The sequence below is a fragment of the Hypanus sabinus genome, chromosome 3 (genome assembly GCF_030144855.1).
Source record: "Hypanus sabinus isolate sHypSab1 chromosome 3, sHypSab1.hap1, whole genome shotgun sequence".
Taxonomy (NCBI): domain Eukaryota; kingdom Metazoa; phylum Chordata; class Chondrichthyes; order Myliobatiformes; family Dasyatidae; genus Hypanus; species Hypanus sabinus.
In genome coordinates this window covers 91,749,503-91,766,807 of record NC_082708.1, presented here as the reverse complement: position 1 = coordinate 91,766,807, position 17,305 = coordinate 91,749,503, and the positions used below count along the sequence as shown (strand labels likewise).

The following is a 17,305-nucleotide window of genomic DNA, read 5'->3' as shown; positions in this document are numbered from 1 at the left end:
TTGTAACGTTGAACTCTGACGGTCACTGTGACGTCACATTCCAACAGGGCGACTCCTGCTAGCCAGTTGATGGAGTAATCGTGGACGGGTGAAAACAGGGAACGTCTTCAAGAACACAAGAAGTGTTAAAAAGTTAGGGGGTGGCGCTTGAGAAAGAAAGGAGGACAAATGAATATTCTAAAATGTTTCATGCTGCCGCAGGATGGGATGGGCCAAGTCGGTTGGCATGGGATCGAAGGTGAACATGGTTCAAAATTGAATTCGTTTTTCTGACTGGAAATGTCCTTTAAAAGCTGAGGCATTTGAGTATCAGAGTTGGGATAGAACCATAGATCACTACAGCACAGTACAGGCCCTTCAGCCCTCCCATGTTGTGCCGTGTGCAGCTGTATAAAGTTTCGCTTGGTATACCGTTACGGTTGCCATAATCGCAGTGGCATTCAGAATGCAGAACTGCTATACCAGGATGTTGCCTGGACTGGGGGAAGTGAGGGGCTTACTTAAAAGGAGAAAATTCAAAAGTCTGAGGTGCAAAGGGACTTGTGAATCCTTGTGCAGGATCCCCTAAAGGGTAACTTGTAGGTTGAGTCTGGAGAGGAAGGCAAATGGGATGTTAGCATTCATTTCAAGAGGACTAGGACATTAAAGTAAGGATGTAATGTTGTGGTGTTATGAGGCCTCACTTGGAGTATTGTGAGCAGTTTATGTAAGAAAGGATGTCCTGACACAGGAGGAGGTTCACGAAAATGATTCCAGGATTGAAAGGCTTATTTGAGAAGGTTCATTAGAATTCAGAAGAATGAGGTGTCATTGAAACTTATTGACCACCATACTGATACCTTTTAACAAATAAGCAAAACATCTTGAAAAGAGGGAAATTTAAAAACAAGTTCCATAAACATGTAAAAATGTAGTAACATACCAGTCTCTGAAAGATTGTATTTCAACTTTATATTTTGGTTGCCAGGTGTCAATATTTAACATTTTTATACACTTAATATTTACAAGAAAAAATTATTTCGTATTTACTCATAAAAGCAGAGATTTATTTATATTGCTGCTTTTTCAGAGAAATAAATTCTTTCTGGCACCCATGCAAAGGGCTGAAAAACTGAAGACTTCCAAGTCAATTAAAAATGAATGCTATTCAGTAAATCATTACAACTGCTGTATTTGCTTTTAGATTTATATGAAGGGGTTCACATTATGATTAAAGAATCACAAATTTATGGGAGAGCAGGAAGTCAACTGGCCCAGTAAGTTTTTGCCATCCCTCTATAGAGCAATCCAATCAGTATCATTCCTCTGGAAAGTTACAGCATTTTTAAAGGCCCATAGTGTCCATAAAGCCCATATCTGCTCCTGGAATATTGTATATGCTCCATTCACCCAAAGAAAGATATAGTTATGACAGAGGATGTAGAGAAGGTTTCCTAGATTCATTCCAGGATTTGTTTTTTTCTCTCTGTGAGGACAGTTCGGGCAGACTAGGCCTGCAATCACAGCACTGAAAATCATATTGTCAAGATTGGCTGGGAAATCCAGAATCAGGGGTTACTGTTGCCAAATAATCTCAGGATTGCAATTTCTTAACTACTTTCCCCTTCTATGGAAGATTTTGCAGGTCTGATATGGACATCAATAACCTCAGAACCCACAAAACTGGACTTGTCACTAATTAAAAGAACTGTGTATAGAAAGCTGGCCGTCATGGAACAGTTGTGAATGTACACTCTGTGGCCGTGCCATTTTGGTAGAGGTGGCATTTCGTGGATCTCTGTGGTCTACTTCTGCTGTCAACCGTCCACTTCAAGGTTTGGCATGTGCATTCAAAAATGCTCTTCTGCACATCTCTGTTAATAATGCATGGTTGTTTGAGTTACTGTTGCCTTCCTGTCAGCTTGAACCAGTCTGGCCATTCTCCTCCGACCTCTAACAAGGCATTTTTGCCCACAGAACTGGCAGTCACTGGATATTTTTTCCACACCATTCTCTAAAGTCTAGAGAAAAACCCAGGATGTCCTCAGTTTTTGAGATATTCAAACCACCCTGTCTGGCACAACAATCATTCCACAGTCAAAGTTACTTAGGTGTATTTGTTTTTAGTTATTTAAAGATACAGAATTGTAACAGGCCCTTCCAGCCCAATGTGCCCACACTCCCCAATTACACTCAATTAACCTAATAACCGGTACATCTTTGGAACACAGGAGGGAAGAGGAGCACCTAGAGGAAACCCGTGTGGTCACAGGGATAATATACAAACTCTACAGATGGTGCTGGGAATTGAACCAAGTTGTAGGTGCTGTAATAGCATCGTGCTAATCACTACACAACCATGCCACCCCTTCTTCATTCTGATGTTTAGTCTGAACAAGAAATGAACCTCTTGACTATGTCTGCATGCCTTTTTGCATTGAGTTCTTCTTCTTCTTGTGTTGTTTTATGGCGGTTGGCAAACCAGCTTTAAGGTGCATTACCGCCACCTACCAGATTGGAGTGTGATCATTTTATAAACAGGAGAAATGAAAAGAATTGCATTCCCTAAATTCAATATGATAAACTAGAGTCTTTCAGATACTTCGTGAACTCCCACTTAAAATGTCTTCTATACCCACAGCAGTTTTTTGTTTATCTTAAGCACTCCTATCATCTTCACTCTTTCTCTTTCATACTTCTTGCATTTTACCAATACTTGTTCAACTGTTTCTGGTTGATTACAGTATTCACACAACCCAGTTGGATGTTTCCCTATTTTGTATAATGTGTAATTAAGACTTGTGTGACCAATTCTTAAACGTCTGATAATCACTTCTATCTTTCTATGCCCACCTGATATTCTTTGGTATCTGACTTGCCTTTGTATTTTGTACGGTTGTCTCCCTGTTGCACTCTCATCCCAGTGCTTCTGCCATGTCTCCTTAATACGTGTTTTCATAATGCTTTTGACTTCCACTTTGCTTAGAGGGATCTATTATAGACGATTTGAGTGATTGTTTAGCTATAATGTCCACTTTTTCATTACCCTCCACACCACAATGAGCAGGAACCCAAAGGAAGCTTACTTCTACCCCATTTTTGGTCAGTGTATACAACTTGCATAGAACCTCCAATAAAGTATCCTGCCTACTTTCAGGTTTTCTTGATTTGATAGAGGTTAATGCAGACAAACTGTCTGAACAAATTACAGCCTTTTTGACATTATTTTCTTCTATCCAAGATAATGCGCTCAATATTATAACCATATAACAATTACAGCACAGAAACAGGCCATCTCGGCCCTTCTAGTCCATGCCGAACTCTTACTCCCACCTAATCCCACTGGCCCACTCAGCCCATAACCCCCACATTCCTTTCCTGTCCATATACCTATCCAATTTTACTTTAAATGACAATACCGAACCTGCCTCTACCACTTCTACTGGAAGCTCGTTCCACACAGCTACCACTCTCTGAGTAAAGAAATAACTCCTCATGTTACCCTTAAACTTTTGCCCCCTAACTCTCAACTCATGTCCTCTTGTTTGAATCTGCCCTACTCTCAATGGAAAAAGCCTATCCACGTCAACTCTATCTATCCCCCTCATAATTTTAAATACCTCCATCAAGTTCCCCCTTAACCAATGCTCCAAAGAATGAAGCGCCACATTTGTTCAATCTTTCCCTGTAACTTAGGTGCTGAAACCCAGGTAACATTTTAGTAAATTTTCTCTGTACTCTCTCTATTTTGTTGGCATCTTTCCTATAATTCGGTGACCAGAACTGTACACAATACTCCAAATTTGGCCTTACCAATGCCTTGTACAATTTTAACATTACATCCCAACTCCTATACTTGATGCTCTGATTTATAAAGGCCAGCATACCAAAAGCTTTCTTCACCACCCTATCCACATGAGATTACACCTTCAGAGAACTATGCACTATGTTCTACTGCATTCTTCAATGCCCTACCATTTACCATGTATGTCCTATTTGGATTATTCCTACCAAAATGTAGCACCTCACACTTATCAGCATTAAACTCCATCTGCCATCTTTCAGCCCACTCTTCTAACTGGCCTAAATCTCTGGAAAATTTGAAAACCTACTTCATTATCCACAATGCCACCTACCTTAGTATCATCTGTATACTTACTAATCCAATTTACCACCCCATCATCCAGGTCAATATTGCCATTAGTACTACATTCTTGATAAATGGTTTGATGTTCTTTTCCTAACGCTAGTTTTGCACTGAGGAATGTAGACTGCAATACCTGTGTGGCTAGAGCTAGGGTCTTTTGATCCATTCGTAGATATCACTAATTTGTTTCCAAAATGCAGGTCTATATATTCTTCTACTATCAGTTTGATTCCACAGTTAGACTTCCTTTTTAAAAGTTCCCAGCAGTCTTTTAATATAGCTTTAGCTGGATGTGAATAGTTATACCCCATGATGTTAACCCAGTAATGTAGCATTAGCTTTATTCTCCTAAGTCTTAATGGCATTTCCCCCATTTCGACTTGAAGGGCTGATACAGGTGATGTTTTGAGGCACCACTACATATCCTGAGGGCCTGAGCTTGTTCAACATCCAGCATTTTTAAATTACTTTCTGCAGCTGACATGTATGCTACACATCCATAATCCAATGTAGCCCTCATTAGAGCTTGCTAAACACTTAATAGCGATAACCTGCTCGCAAGATCCTATCCAGCAAGACACCTCGATAAGTTGTTTTTTTTTACATTTATTTTTAACTTTCTCAATTTGCTTTTTCCATGTTAGTTTCTCATCAAGTAACAAACCAAGGAACCAAATTACTTTTACCTGCTCTAATTTTTGTTCATATAATTTCACGGAAACTGGTTTGTGATTTCTTGAGAATTCACTTGTGACTTACTTATAGACAATTTGAAACCCCATTTATTTACCCACTCCTCCATTTTATTAATTGCATCTTGCATTTTCCTTTGTATATAAATTAGATTTCTTCCCCTCACTCATAAAACCCCATCATCTGCAAATAAGGATTTCCCCACACTATGTTCAACTTGGGCAAATATGTCATTTATCATTATGGTAAATAGTTTTTGCATTGAGTTGCTGCCACTAGATTGGCTGATTAGATATTTACATTAATGAGCATTAATACATTAATATTTACATACATGAATTTACATTAAGAGTACAAGTACTCTTAATCAAGTAGCCACTGAGTGTTCTTGGGCACAATATACTTTCTGGTGCCCCCATAGTGTTAGAATATGTCTATAAGACCATGAGACATAGGAGCAAAATTAGAGGATTTGGGTGATTGAGACTGCTTCGCCATTCAATCATGGCTGATTCTTTTTCCCCTCCTCAGCCTTCTCCCCATAACCTTTGATGTTGTATACAATCAAGAACCTATCAATCTCTGCCTTAAATACACCTGGCCTCCACAGCTGCCTGTGGTAACAAATTCCACAAATTCGTCACCCTCTGGCTAAAGAAATTTCTCCACAGCTCTTTTAAATGGATGCCCCTCTATCCTGAGGCAGTGCTGTCTTGTTCTAGTCTCCCCCACCGTGGGAAATATCCTTTCCACATTTACTCTGTCCATGCATTTCAGCATTCAAAAGGTTTCAATGAGGTTCCTCCCCAATCCTTCTAAATACAAGCGAGTACAGGCCTAGAGTCATCAAACATTGTGTGAGATTTTCCACATTTTGCTATCATTTTGGAAAAGTTATAAGAAGCAATGAGACACTATCAATGTCATTTTTAGCTTTCTTGGCAAATGACTCGAGTGTGCAATGCTTTTCAAATGCTTCTTTCATCTTCTGGAACTGAGTAATACCATAAATAACTTTCTCAGGGTGCCTTTTATGGAAGTATTCCTGCAATCTTGATACTTTTGTTGCTTTGTTAGACAGTATTACAAATAAGACATATGGGGCATTGCTGATCTGACAGAAATGGAATAAAACCACACTTCAGGTATTTTACATTGTATTGCTGCACTTTCTGTAGTTTCTGTTTCTTTGCAGGATTAGAATTCAAGGCTTCACCACCTTCAGACTCAGAGAGATTGTGCTATATTATCAATCCTGTCAACAAAGAAAATAGTTTGTTCCAATACAACATTAACACACTTGTAAGTTTTCTCACCCAAACCAGCAAAGCATCTTAGGATTTAATTACATTACATTTTTGTAGGTTACAAGTTCATAAAGAATTCAGGGTTACAGATATATTTCCAACATTGGATGATGAAATTGATAGCTTTGTTGCAAAGTTTGCAGACGATATCAAGATAGATGGAGGGGCATATAGTTTTGAACAAGTAGAGAGGCTACAGAAGGACTTTGATAGATTAGGAGAATAGGTAAAGAAATGGTAAATGGAATACAGTCAGGGAGTGTTTAGTCATGCACTTTGATAGAAGAAATGAAACAGTTGACTAGTTTATAAATGGGGAGAAAATACAAAAAAACTGAAGCGCAAATGGACTTGGGAATCCTCATGCAGGGTTCCTTAAAGGTTAATTTGCAGGTTGAGTCTGTGATGAGGAAGGTAAATGCTAAGTTAGCATTCATTTCAAGAGGACTAGAATATAAAAGCAAGTTTCTAATGTTGAGACTTTATAAAACACTGGTGAGGCCACACTTGGAGTATTGTGGGCAGTTCTGGGCTTCTTATGAACCATTATACCTAAGAGCAGATTTAGGCCATTTGGCCTGTCAAGTACTCCACCTTTCAATCATGACTGATCTATCTTTCCACTTCTTAGCCCCACTCCCCAGCCTTCTCCCCATAAACTTTGATGCCATGTCTAATCAAGAACCTATCAATCTCTGTCTTAAATACACCTAATGACCTGGCCTCTATAACTGCCTGTGGTAACCTTCTGAAAGTCCAAATATACAATATTCACTACATCCCCTTTACCTATCCTCCTTGTATTCTCCTCAAAGAATTCCAACAGGTTCGTCAGTCAAGATTTTCCCTGAAGGAACTGGTGTTGACTTTGTCCTATCTTGTCTTGTGACATCAGGTACTCCATCACCTCATCCTTAACAATCAACTCTAACATCTTCCCAACCACCAAGTTCAGCCTAACTGGCCTATAATTTCCTTTCTGCTGCCTCCCTCCTTTCTTAAAGAGTGGAATGACATTTGCAGTTTTCCAGTCCTCTAACACGATGCCAGAGTCCAATAATTTTTGAAAGATCATTTCTAATGTGTCCACAATTCCTACTGCTACCTCTTTCAGAACCCTAGCGTGCAGTTCATCTGGTCTGAGTGATTTTGTACCTTTAGTTCTTTCAGCTTTTTAAGCACCTTCTTCCTTGTAATGGTAACTGCGCTCACTTCTCTTCCCTCACATCTGTCAACATTTGGCACACTCTCATCTCTCCTTTATTTTTAACATACTTGAAAAAGCATTTACTATCCACTTTGATATTGCTAATTTGCTTTCATATTTCATCCTTTCCCTCCTAATGATATTTTAGTTGCTTTAAGTAGCTAAAAGCTTCCCAATCCTCTATCCTCCTGCCAATTTTTACTTTGTTGTATGCTCTCTCTTTTATTTTTATGTTAGCTTTGACCTCCCTTGTATTATTTTGCCATTTGAGTATTTCTTCATTTTTGGAATGCACCTATCCTGCACCTTCCTTATTGTTCACAGAAACTCAAGCATTGCTGCTCTGCTGTCATCCCTGCCAGCATCTTCCTCTAATTTACTTTGGCCACTCCTCTCTCATACCACTGTAACTTCCTTTACTCCACTGAAATACTGCTACATCAGACTTTACTTTCTCCCTATCAAATTTCAAGTGGAACTCAATCATATTGTGATCACTAGCTCCTAAGGGTTCTTTAACCTTAAGCTCCCTAATCACCTCTGGTTCATTACATAATATCCAATCCAGTATAGCTGATCCTCTCACAGGCTCAATGACAAACAGCTCTAAAAAAACATCTCATAGGCATTTAACAAACTCATTCTCTTGAGATCCATTGCTAACCACGGGACTGGGACTGGGACTGGGGACTGGGACTGGCTCGCACGCACACGCACGCACGCACGCACGCACGCACGCACGCACGCACACACACACACACACACACACACACACAATCCTGAGAGAGAGAAGACAACCCCCCTCCCCAACTACACTCAATCCCAGAGCCACTTATATTCTGAGCCAACAAGATGAGCATCAGGTGCAAATGCTTGATTCCAACCGAAATGGGACAGTCGGAGGGTCTAGAGTCCGTGGACCGGAACGTGAACCGGAATGCAGACTTCGGACCGGACCATGACAAGGACGTAGTGTAGGTTTTCAAAATAAAATGGCGTAATGTGTTTTATGTTTCAGAAAACACATAAAAACTCATTTATTGTACTCCAACAAACACTGAAAACAAAGTGCGGTAAAAAGAGACAGACTAATTGAAGGGGCAATGAAGTAGCTGATGGAATATAGTTTAGGTGAGTGAAAAGCCATGCACTTTGGTAGAAGGAATAAAAACATTGACTATTTTTTAAATGAGGAGAGAATTTAGAAATCAGAGGACTTGGGAGATCTTGTGCAGGATTCCTTAAAGATTAACTTGTAGGTTGAGTCGATAGTAAAGAAGGAATTTATTTTGAGAGGACAAGACTATAAAAACAAGGATGTGATGCTAAGGCTTTATAAGGCAGTGGTCAGATCACATTTGAAATATTGAGAGCACCTTTGAGCCTTTTATCTAAGAAAAGATGAGCAGGTATTGGAGCTTGCCCTTAGGAGTTTCTGGGAATGAAGGGGTTAACATATGTGGAGCAGTTGGTGGCTCTGGGCCTGTACTCACTGGACTTAAGAATGAGAGGAAGTTTCTATGAAACCTACCAAATACTGAAAGGTCTGGATAGAGTGGACATGGAGAGGATGTTTCCTATAGTGGGGGAGCATAGGACCAGATGGCACAAGTTCAGAATATCCCTTTAGAACAGATGAGAAACAATTTCTTTAGCCAGAGCGTTGTGAATCTGTGGAATTTATTGTCACAGATGCAGTGGAAGCCAAGTCATTGGGTATAGTTAAAGCAGGGGTCAGTAAGTTCTTTATCAGTAAGGTTACAGGAGACCAGGATTGAGAGGGATAATAAATTTGCCATGATGGAATGGTGGTGCAGACCCGATGGACTAATTCTGTACCTATGTCCTATGGTCTTATGGTCTAATAATTGAAGGGCTTCCTCACCCAACCCACCCCTTCTCTGACCAGTAACAAAAGAACCCTACACTGTGGTCCTCTCCTACTAAGCCTTTGAGGTGACTGCACCAAACTTCACTGTGTCTCTTAGCACGTACTCCTGCAGCCTGGAATGTTCCTGTCAGAGCATTCCGACAGCCTTCTTGATGGGCTGGTTTCAGGCAGACCAACAGCGACTTTCATCCAGTTGATGATCTTCCAGCGGCGCCTGAGGTCCATCTCTGTATGAGCCCCTGAGGACAGCCCATTGATCAGAGAATCCTCTGTCAAACACAACTGCCCATGATACAGGCCCTTGCATCTTTTTCCACATCCTCTTTGCAAATGAGGACCCCTCCCCCCCACTCAACGTCAGCCAAGCAAGATCTTGGTGCCTGTCAGTAAGACATGGCAATGAGGCATTCTGCAAGATGGGTCTGGAAAGTCTGCTGAGGGGGCAAACTCACAGCACTCTTCCCTTGTAAAGTCTGCAAGACCTCCAGTTGGATTTGTGGTCAAAGGTGTTGATCTGGAAGATCCAGCTAACTGGGACATTGCTCATTAACAGGAGTTACACATATTGAAATGGTAAGGTCAGTTAATGTAGTTTGACACTTGTCAAGTATGGTGAGTCGTCGTCCGCCGGGAACAGAAGAACATGTGAGATGAGGGAGCTTGGCAGTGAGAATGAGAATTAAAGACACGTTCAGAGCATTAAGTGTTGGACATGCTATACGCAAATCTAATTCAGCACTAAGATAAGCTGCAGATACACAAAACCATCCTTCACTATAGCGGGGACTGATGGAACTTGGCATGTGGTGGTACTTGATGCCTACCTACACACACAGCCTGATGAAGCCACACATGGAGGTGATCTACAGTTTTGCTCCATTTGCAGCTTCAACTGTTAAAGGTTTATAGGCCTCCTGTTACCCGCATCAAGTGTCACCCGGCACCCCTCTTTACTACGTGTCACTTTAATGGGACCACTGTGTTTAAGTAAGTTATTTGCTCGTGTGTGTTTTTTTGAAAATAAGTAAAACTCCACAACGACGAAGTACCAAGTAAATACGCGTCTATTTAGACAGAAGCCCGCTCCTGTTTTCACCACTATTTTGGAAATTGCAATGAAAATGTACTGTACTCTGTTGCCTGTACCTGCCTTGCCCCCTCGCCACTCCTCCTCAAACACCCGGGGTGGCGGGTCTGCCAGGTGCTTGTGCCGCTACAATGGGCTGGTGAGGGCGGGAGGCCGGCGCCGCCGCCCCGTGCTTAGTTTTGCTAGAGATTTGCGCGGCTGAGGTTGTTTTCCGCCGGCTGGATCTGTGAGCGCCAGTGTCTGGAGAAATTCAGTGCGGGCGCGGCTTGAACCGCCATGTTTGTCAGCCTGCTTACTGTTTTAGGGCTACGACCAGAGGAGCCCCTGCCTGCCACATGGTGGACCCTCTTTCCGAGGCCCAAACCGCGCTCGGAAGATGGTATTTGCCAAGTCATCTCGCTGTTCCGGTGTTACAACCCGAGCATCGCATACCCGGTGATCGTCGGCTGCTTCTTCGCCATCTTCTTCATTTGTCTGACCTGGTTCATTCACGGGAAGAGAATGTGGTCGTCGGCACCTCTGAGTGCAGACCGATCCAAGAGGCCTCACTTCCAGTGTGGCAAGGTACCTCTTCTCGGTGTTAACAAACATGGGTTAAAATTACTAAAATAAAGCCGGAGACTCTCATTGGTCACAGGGGGTGCTTGTGGTAGGAGAAACAGTTAACGATCCAGGTTGATAATCTTCAACCAGAACTGGAATGAAAAGAACGTAGATTTTAAGTTATGTGTGCCCGATAGAATGCCAAGACTTAGATTGTTTTGTTGGTGCGCTGCGTTAGTGATGAATGAGTGACAGTCATAACTAATCTGTCTGGAGGAGCACAGATAAGGGGAGATAAGCAAAAGTTGTAGAAAACAAACAATGTTGGAACATGATAGTGAGAAGGGGAAAGGCTGGTGAAGATGAAAGAGTGAGATGAAGTGACAGAGAGAGAACTGAAAAGTGAAACTGATTTGATGTTTCAGCTTCAATACGCTTTGTAAAGTGAAGGGTCTCAGACTTGAACTGTTAACCTTTTCTCTTTCCACTGCTGGCTGAACTGCTCAGAGTCTCCAGCTGGTTTTTATTTTGGCTTTTATTTTAGATTTCCAATGTTTTTAAATTTTCATGTTTGAGAGCCCTGGCAACAATGGTAGAGTGGGAGCAAAGTTACTGAAAACCTTACAGTAAAGAATAAGCTAATTAAAATGATTCTATCATTGATTAGCTGAGATTTAGAACATGTCCAGCAATGTTATGTTAGAACTACTCATTACACATACATACAGCTGAGGACTAGGTGAACGGAATTGCACAATGTTACAGCAAAGGATGCTGCCCAGAGGAAACATTTACCAGGATATTGTCTGGAAAATTGTAACTATGAGGAAAGATGGATAAGTTGGGATTTTAACCTGTGAGAGAACACTGAAAATGGTTTGCTTACCACTTTAGTGAATTTGCAAGTAAAGGTGTGTTGTTGGCTTTCTAGTGCTTTGAGATGTCTTGTGTGGGTAATGCAATTCTCTGAAGCATTTAGTAAATCAGAAGCCTGTGGAAATAAAGGGCCATTGACCTTATTGATATGAAACTAGCTGATGAAAGAAACAATATAACAATGGTGCCATTTTCCAAAGAAAGTCTACAGCAAATACAACTGGGCGTTAAAGTCTGGCTCACCTGCGCCTGGTTACGTAGGCATAGCTTCAAAGTTCTGTCACTCAGAGGACAGAATGAGAGATGCAGAGGACAATTACAGATCTCTAGAGGGCATAGTTTCTAGACTGGCCCTAATGGATTACAAAGGAATAAATGCAATTATCATTGGCTCAAGTTAGGTGGGGGTTCCCATTATGTTTGCAGTATTGTGATTCATTGGAGTCCAAATAAAGGCTAACTAGTTTAGCATGGGTTGTAAGGAATACACTGAACCTTTATTGACAGAAGCCTATGCTTTCCTACCTGGTGAAGGAGAATCTGGATATTGATGTGCCAGGATTGAAGAGGATGAAGCACATAAAGTGGCAGCAATCAAGGAGGAAGGGTGAAGGTGAAATATTTGGATAGTTTCCAAATAATCATCTTTGAACCATTGACTTTCATATAACTTCAATCATATATTAAACACAGTCTGTTAGAAATTGATATTCTAATGCTTCAGAATTTGAAGCACCTTAATGTGGTTACTCTTTATTTGCTCCTATACTGTCAAAATTGTTTGCTAATATGGATTCTCCATTTGGAGAGGTACCTGTATCTCATGATTGTCAAAAAACCTGTCGCCTATTGCCTGCACAATTATTCTTATTTTTATCTTGTGGACACTGGAAAAGTCCCTGAATTTGCAACCCAGAATGGTTTTGTCATCACTAGTTCATATGAGGCAGCTCACTGTTGAAATTGAAACCAGGTCCTTGAATTGGCTTGAGGTTCCAAAAGATTCAACTGGATTGTTGTTCAAAGTCATACTCTGCCATCCATGCTTGTTTCTTTGGAAACTATTTTGTGTCCACGTAATGGGTAAAGGAGAAAGTATTTGTAAATTTAAAAGGACATTCAAGCTTTTTTTTGACATACCTGCCATCAATGGCATTGCAAATTTGGAAATGGTGATATTTAAATTAGAGAATGGGGAAATGATAGGACCTGAAAAGGGGAGGAGAATGAGTTTAAGAGAGAAATATTAGGAGAAAGAAAAAGGTTATAGAAGCAAAGACAGTGATGGTCTTGGAATGGAGCAGGTGAAAAGGATTATTTAAGAGTTCTCCTCTTCTCCTCTCAAAAACATTGATTGTTATTTCCATTGAGGGTTTGTGCTTTCATTTCAATGTAGTTTCCATTTTTAAGTTCCTGGATGCCAGAATTAGTAGTGAAGGTTTCTTAGTTAATTTTACTCTTCAAAATACAGTTCACAAGCAGGGGGAAGCTTGTTACCATTCATATGTGGAATGGAAAATCTGATGTAGCAATGCAGATTAGATCTTGTTGTCAAGAAATCAAGTCCTTAAATTCAGGTGCATGTATCAGATATGACATTTGGCTGCCATAATGAAAGCATATAAGCTTATTTCTTTCAGGAAGGGCATGGAAACTTCTCGACCATTGCATGTACCTTCCACCTGATCTGAAGTTTCATAATCTTCTTTGCATCACTAAGAGAAAATTCTGGTATATTATTAAATGGCTGCTTTGGGTAAATTATAGCAGAATAATTGATAAGACTACAACAGCTAATTTCTCTGTTAATGTCAAATGACCTTTTTTGACAATATTGCTCACCTTCAGAGGTTTATGATGTTACAGATGGACATTGACATTTTTAGTGAAAAAATTAGAAACCGTCTTGAATGACCATTCATGCAGACATATAGCATGGAAACATGCCCTTTGGTCCATGCCCACCAAGATTCCCACTAGGCTAGTCTCATTTGTCCATGTTTGGCCCTTGTCCTTTATCACATAAAGAAAGCAGCACAGCCAGGATTGATCCTTTACATTTTGAGAGACCAACAGAGGTTCTCATTTCACCTTCACCCAACCGGATTTCATCACAGGTAATTCTTACTGCTGTTATACCCACCAAATTACCATTCATAACTGTAGTGCATAAAGTTATTGAAGGAAAAGTGAAGAGGAAAATGACAGGTAATTAACTAGATGTTAAGTAGTTTTTAGATGATATTGTTCATGTACCAGGGCATTTAGAGAACACAGATTAAAAATAACACATTTTTGAAGAACACTAACACACCACATCTTTCTAAAATCATTCCTTATCAGGAAGAAGATCTGGGAAGAAGTGGGAAAAAAATCTCTATTTCGTGATGGTGGTATTAGGAATGAAGAAATAAAGAAATTTAAAGAATTATCTGTTATGACATTCAAGCCAAAAGAGAAGATTGAATTAATTACAGGCTTAACAAAGCAATATATGGAAATTGAAAAAGATTGTTTCCCAGATGTGGTTATGGGATCATATGAAAAATGCCATTGTGATGTACCAAAGAAACATTTATCCAAGTTGATCAGAGTTAGGAATGAATATAAAATGTCGAAACCATTGTATACACCTCTTATGGAAAGTGATGCTGTTGATCGTTCAGAGACTAACTTAAGGCAAAAACTTGTTCTAAGTTTGTGGGGATCTCCAAATTTGTTTGAAAAGTCATTGAAAACAATGATACCGGCAGTGCCACCTGCACCTCCACTTATCAAAGGAAGAGAAACTACAATGGTTTGGAAACAGATTTCATTGAAGAAAAAGTCAGAAACAAAGAAAAAATGAAGTCAATGAGCTCAGCATGCCTGCACGAGGCAGCGCCAATGCAATCCTACCCAAGATCCACAAACCTGCCTGTCCCAGTAGACCCATTGCCTCAGCTTGCTCCTGCCCCACCGAACTCATTTCTGCATATGTTGACACTGTTTTATCCCCCCTTGTTCAATCTCTTCCCACCTATGTTCGTGACTCTTCTCACACTTTAAATTTTTTCAATGATTTTAATTTCCCTGGCCCCCACCGCCTTATTTTCACCATGGACGTTCAGTCCCTATATACCTCCATCCCCCACCAGTAAGGTCTAAAAGCTCTTCGCTTCTTTTTGGATAACAGACCTAACCAATTCCCCTCTACCACCACTCTCCTCTGTCTAGTGGAATTAGTACTTACTCTGAATAATTTCTCCTTTGGCTCCTCCCACTTCCTCCAAACCAACGGTGTAGCCATGGGCACCCGCATGGGTCCCAGTTGTGCCTGCCTTTTTGCTGGCTTTGTGGAACAGTCCATGTTCCAAGTCTGTATGGGTATCCGTCCCCCTCTTTGCTACATTGACGACTGCATTGGTGCTGCCTTCTGCACGCTTGCTGAGCTCGTTGACTTCATTAACTTTGCCTCCAACTTTCACCCTGCCCTCAAATTTACCTGGTCCATTTCCGACACCTCCCTCCCCTTTCTTGATCTTTCTGTCTCCACCTCTGGAGATGGCTTATCTACTGATATCTACTATAAGCCTACAGACTCTCACAGCTACCTGGACTATTCCTCTTCCCACCCTGTCTCTTGCAAAAATGCTATCCCCTCCTCACAATTCCTCTGTCTCCACCGCATCTGCTCTCAGGATGAGGCTTTTCATTCCAGGACGAAGGAGATGTCTTCCTTTTTTAAACAAAGGGGCTTCCCTTCTTCCACCATCAATTCTGCTCTCAAACACATCTCTCCCATTTCCTGCACATCTACCCTCACCCCATCCACCCGCCACCCCACTTGGGATAGGGTTCCCCTTGTCCTCACCTACCACCCCACCAGCCTCCAAGTCCAATGTATAATTCTCTGTAACTTCCACCACCTCCAATGGGATCCCACTACCAAGCACATCTTTCCCTCCCACACTCTTTCTGCTTTCCGCAGGGATTGCTCCCTACGCGACTCCCTTGTCCACTTGTCCTCCCTATCCCTTCCCACCGACCTCCCTCCTGGCACTTATCCTTGTAAATGGAACAAGTGCTACACCTGCCCTTACACTTCCTCCCTCACCACCATTCAGGGCCCCAGACAGTCCTTCCAGGTGAGGCGACACTTCACCTGTGAGTCGGCTGGTGTGGTATACTGCGTCCGGTGCTCCTGGTGTGGCCTTTTATATATTGGTGAGACCCGACGCAGACTGGGACACCGTTTTAATTCCACATCCCATTCCCATTCTGATATATCTATCCACGGCCTCCTCTACTGTCAAGATGAAGCCACACTCAGGTTGGAGGAACAACACCTTATATACCGGCTGGATAGCCTCCAACCTGATGGCATGACCATTGATTCTCTAACTTCTGTTAATGCCCCTCCTCCCCTTCTTATCCCATCCCTGACATATTTAGTTGTTTGTTTTTTTCTCTCTCTCTGCCCATCACTCTGCCTGTTCTCCATCTCCGTCTGGTGCTCCCCTCCCCCTTTCTTTCTCCCTAGGCCTCCCGTCCCATGATCCTTTCCCTTCCCCAGCTCTGTATCACTTTTGCCAGTCACCTTTCCAGCTCTCAGCTCCACCCCACCCCCTCTGGTCTTCTCCTATCATTTCGCATTTCTCCCTCCCCCACTACTTTCAAATCTCTTAGTATCATTCCTTTCAGTTAGTCCTGATGAAGGGTCTCGGCCTGAAGCATCGACAACGCTTCTCCCTATAGATGCTGCCTGGCCTGCTGTGTTCCACCAGCATTTTGTGTGTGTTGTTTAATTATCATTAAGACATTTTATGGGTTCTGCACCACCTGTGAATATCATAAAGTCATCAGAAGCTATGATAAGTATGAAGAACAATAACATTGAAATCAGAGTGACTTGTAAAACTAAAAATCTGCAGAAAATGTTTGTGCAACTAAATAGAATGAAGTTTACCTCAGCACAAAATATAAAAGAGAACAATAAAACAGATACAAAATCAGGAAGAGAATTTATTTCCGCTTGCCTTAAAGAAGAAGCTAAAGGTAAACTAGATATTTCCTTGATAAAACAGCATGTAGAAGTTCACCAAGTCACTTTGCCAGAAAAGGTGATGAAGTCCTATGAAATCACATCAAAAAGATCATTTCCATAGCCTGTTCTAGCTAGAAATAGATTCAAAAAACCAAGACCATTGTATCTATCATTTATTGAACAATATATTGTAGATCGATTGGGGTTTAATTTAAAACACAAACAGATTAATCATCTCTGGGGAGCTGCAACTCCATATGATACATCTTTAGGAATTCTGATTTGTTCAGGACCACCTCGACTTCCAGCAGTCAAAGTGAGTGGAGCTCAAGTAGAGCCTATACGTAGAGAAATTAATTTTTTCTGATGAAATTTGTAGAGACTTAAACATTCATATTACATGGAAGAAACTTCAACAAAACCGAGGTTTGCAATTGCATATTCAAAATACTGAAAATGCATTTATTCCACCAGCTCCAAAACTAGTGTGTACCAAGTTATGTCCCCAGACTAATTTTGAGATTAAATTTTCTCAGTCTGAGCTGACAT

General features: G+C 41.1%; 1 protein-coding gene across 5 annotated transcripts; it reads left to right on the top strand.

Moving 5' to 3' along the window:
- LOC132391500 (uncharacterized) lies at positions 1 to 16,927 on the top strand. 5 transcript variants are annotated; one of them, XM_059964772.1, is made up of 4 exons: positions 8 to 238; positions 1,616 to 1,814; positions 10,616 to 10,875; positions 14,074 to 16,927. In XM_059964772.1, the coding sequence occupies exon 4, from the start codon at positions 15,018 to 15,020 to the stop codon at positions 16,266 to 16,268; it is 1,251 nt and encodes a 416-aa protein (XP_059820755.1). In that variant the 5' UTR covers positions 8 to 238; positions 1,616 to 1,814; positions 10,616 to 10,875; positions 14,074 to 15,017; the 3' UTR covers positions 16,269 to 16,927. The 5 variants fall into 5 exon arrangements, with proteins under 5 accessions (XP_059820758.1, XP_059820757.1, XP_059820755.1 ...); XM_059964775.1 differs by lacking the exon at positions 1,616 to 1,814 and having other exon boundaries at positions 1 to 238; XM_059964773.1 differs by lacking the exon at positions 1,616 to 1,814.
- Positions 16,928 to 17,305: the final 378 nt, after the last annotated feature.

Bases quoted from the DNA above. Each gene is read 5' to 3' on its own strand.
- LOC132391500 (XM_059964771.1), top strand. From the start codon at position 15,018: ATGGGCACCCGCATGGGTCCCAGTTGTGCCTGCCTTTTTGCTGGCTTT.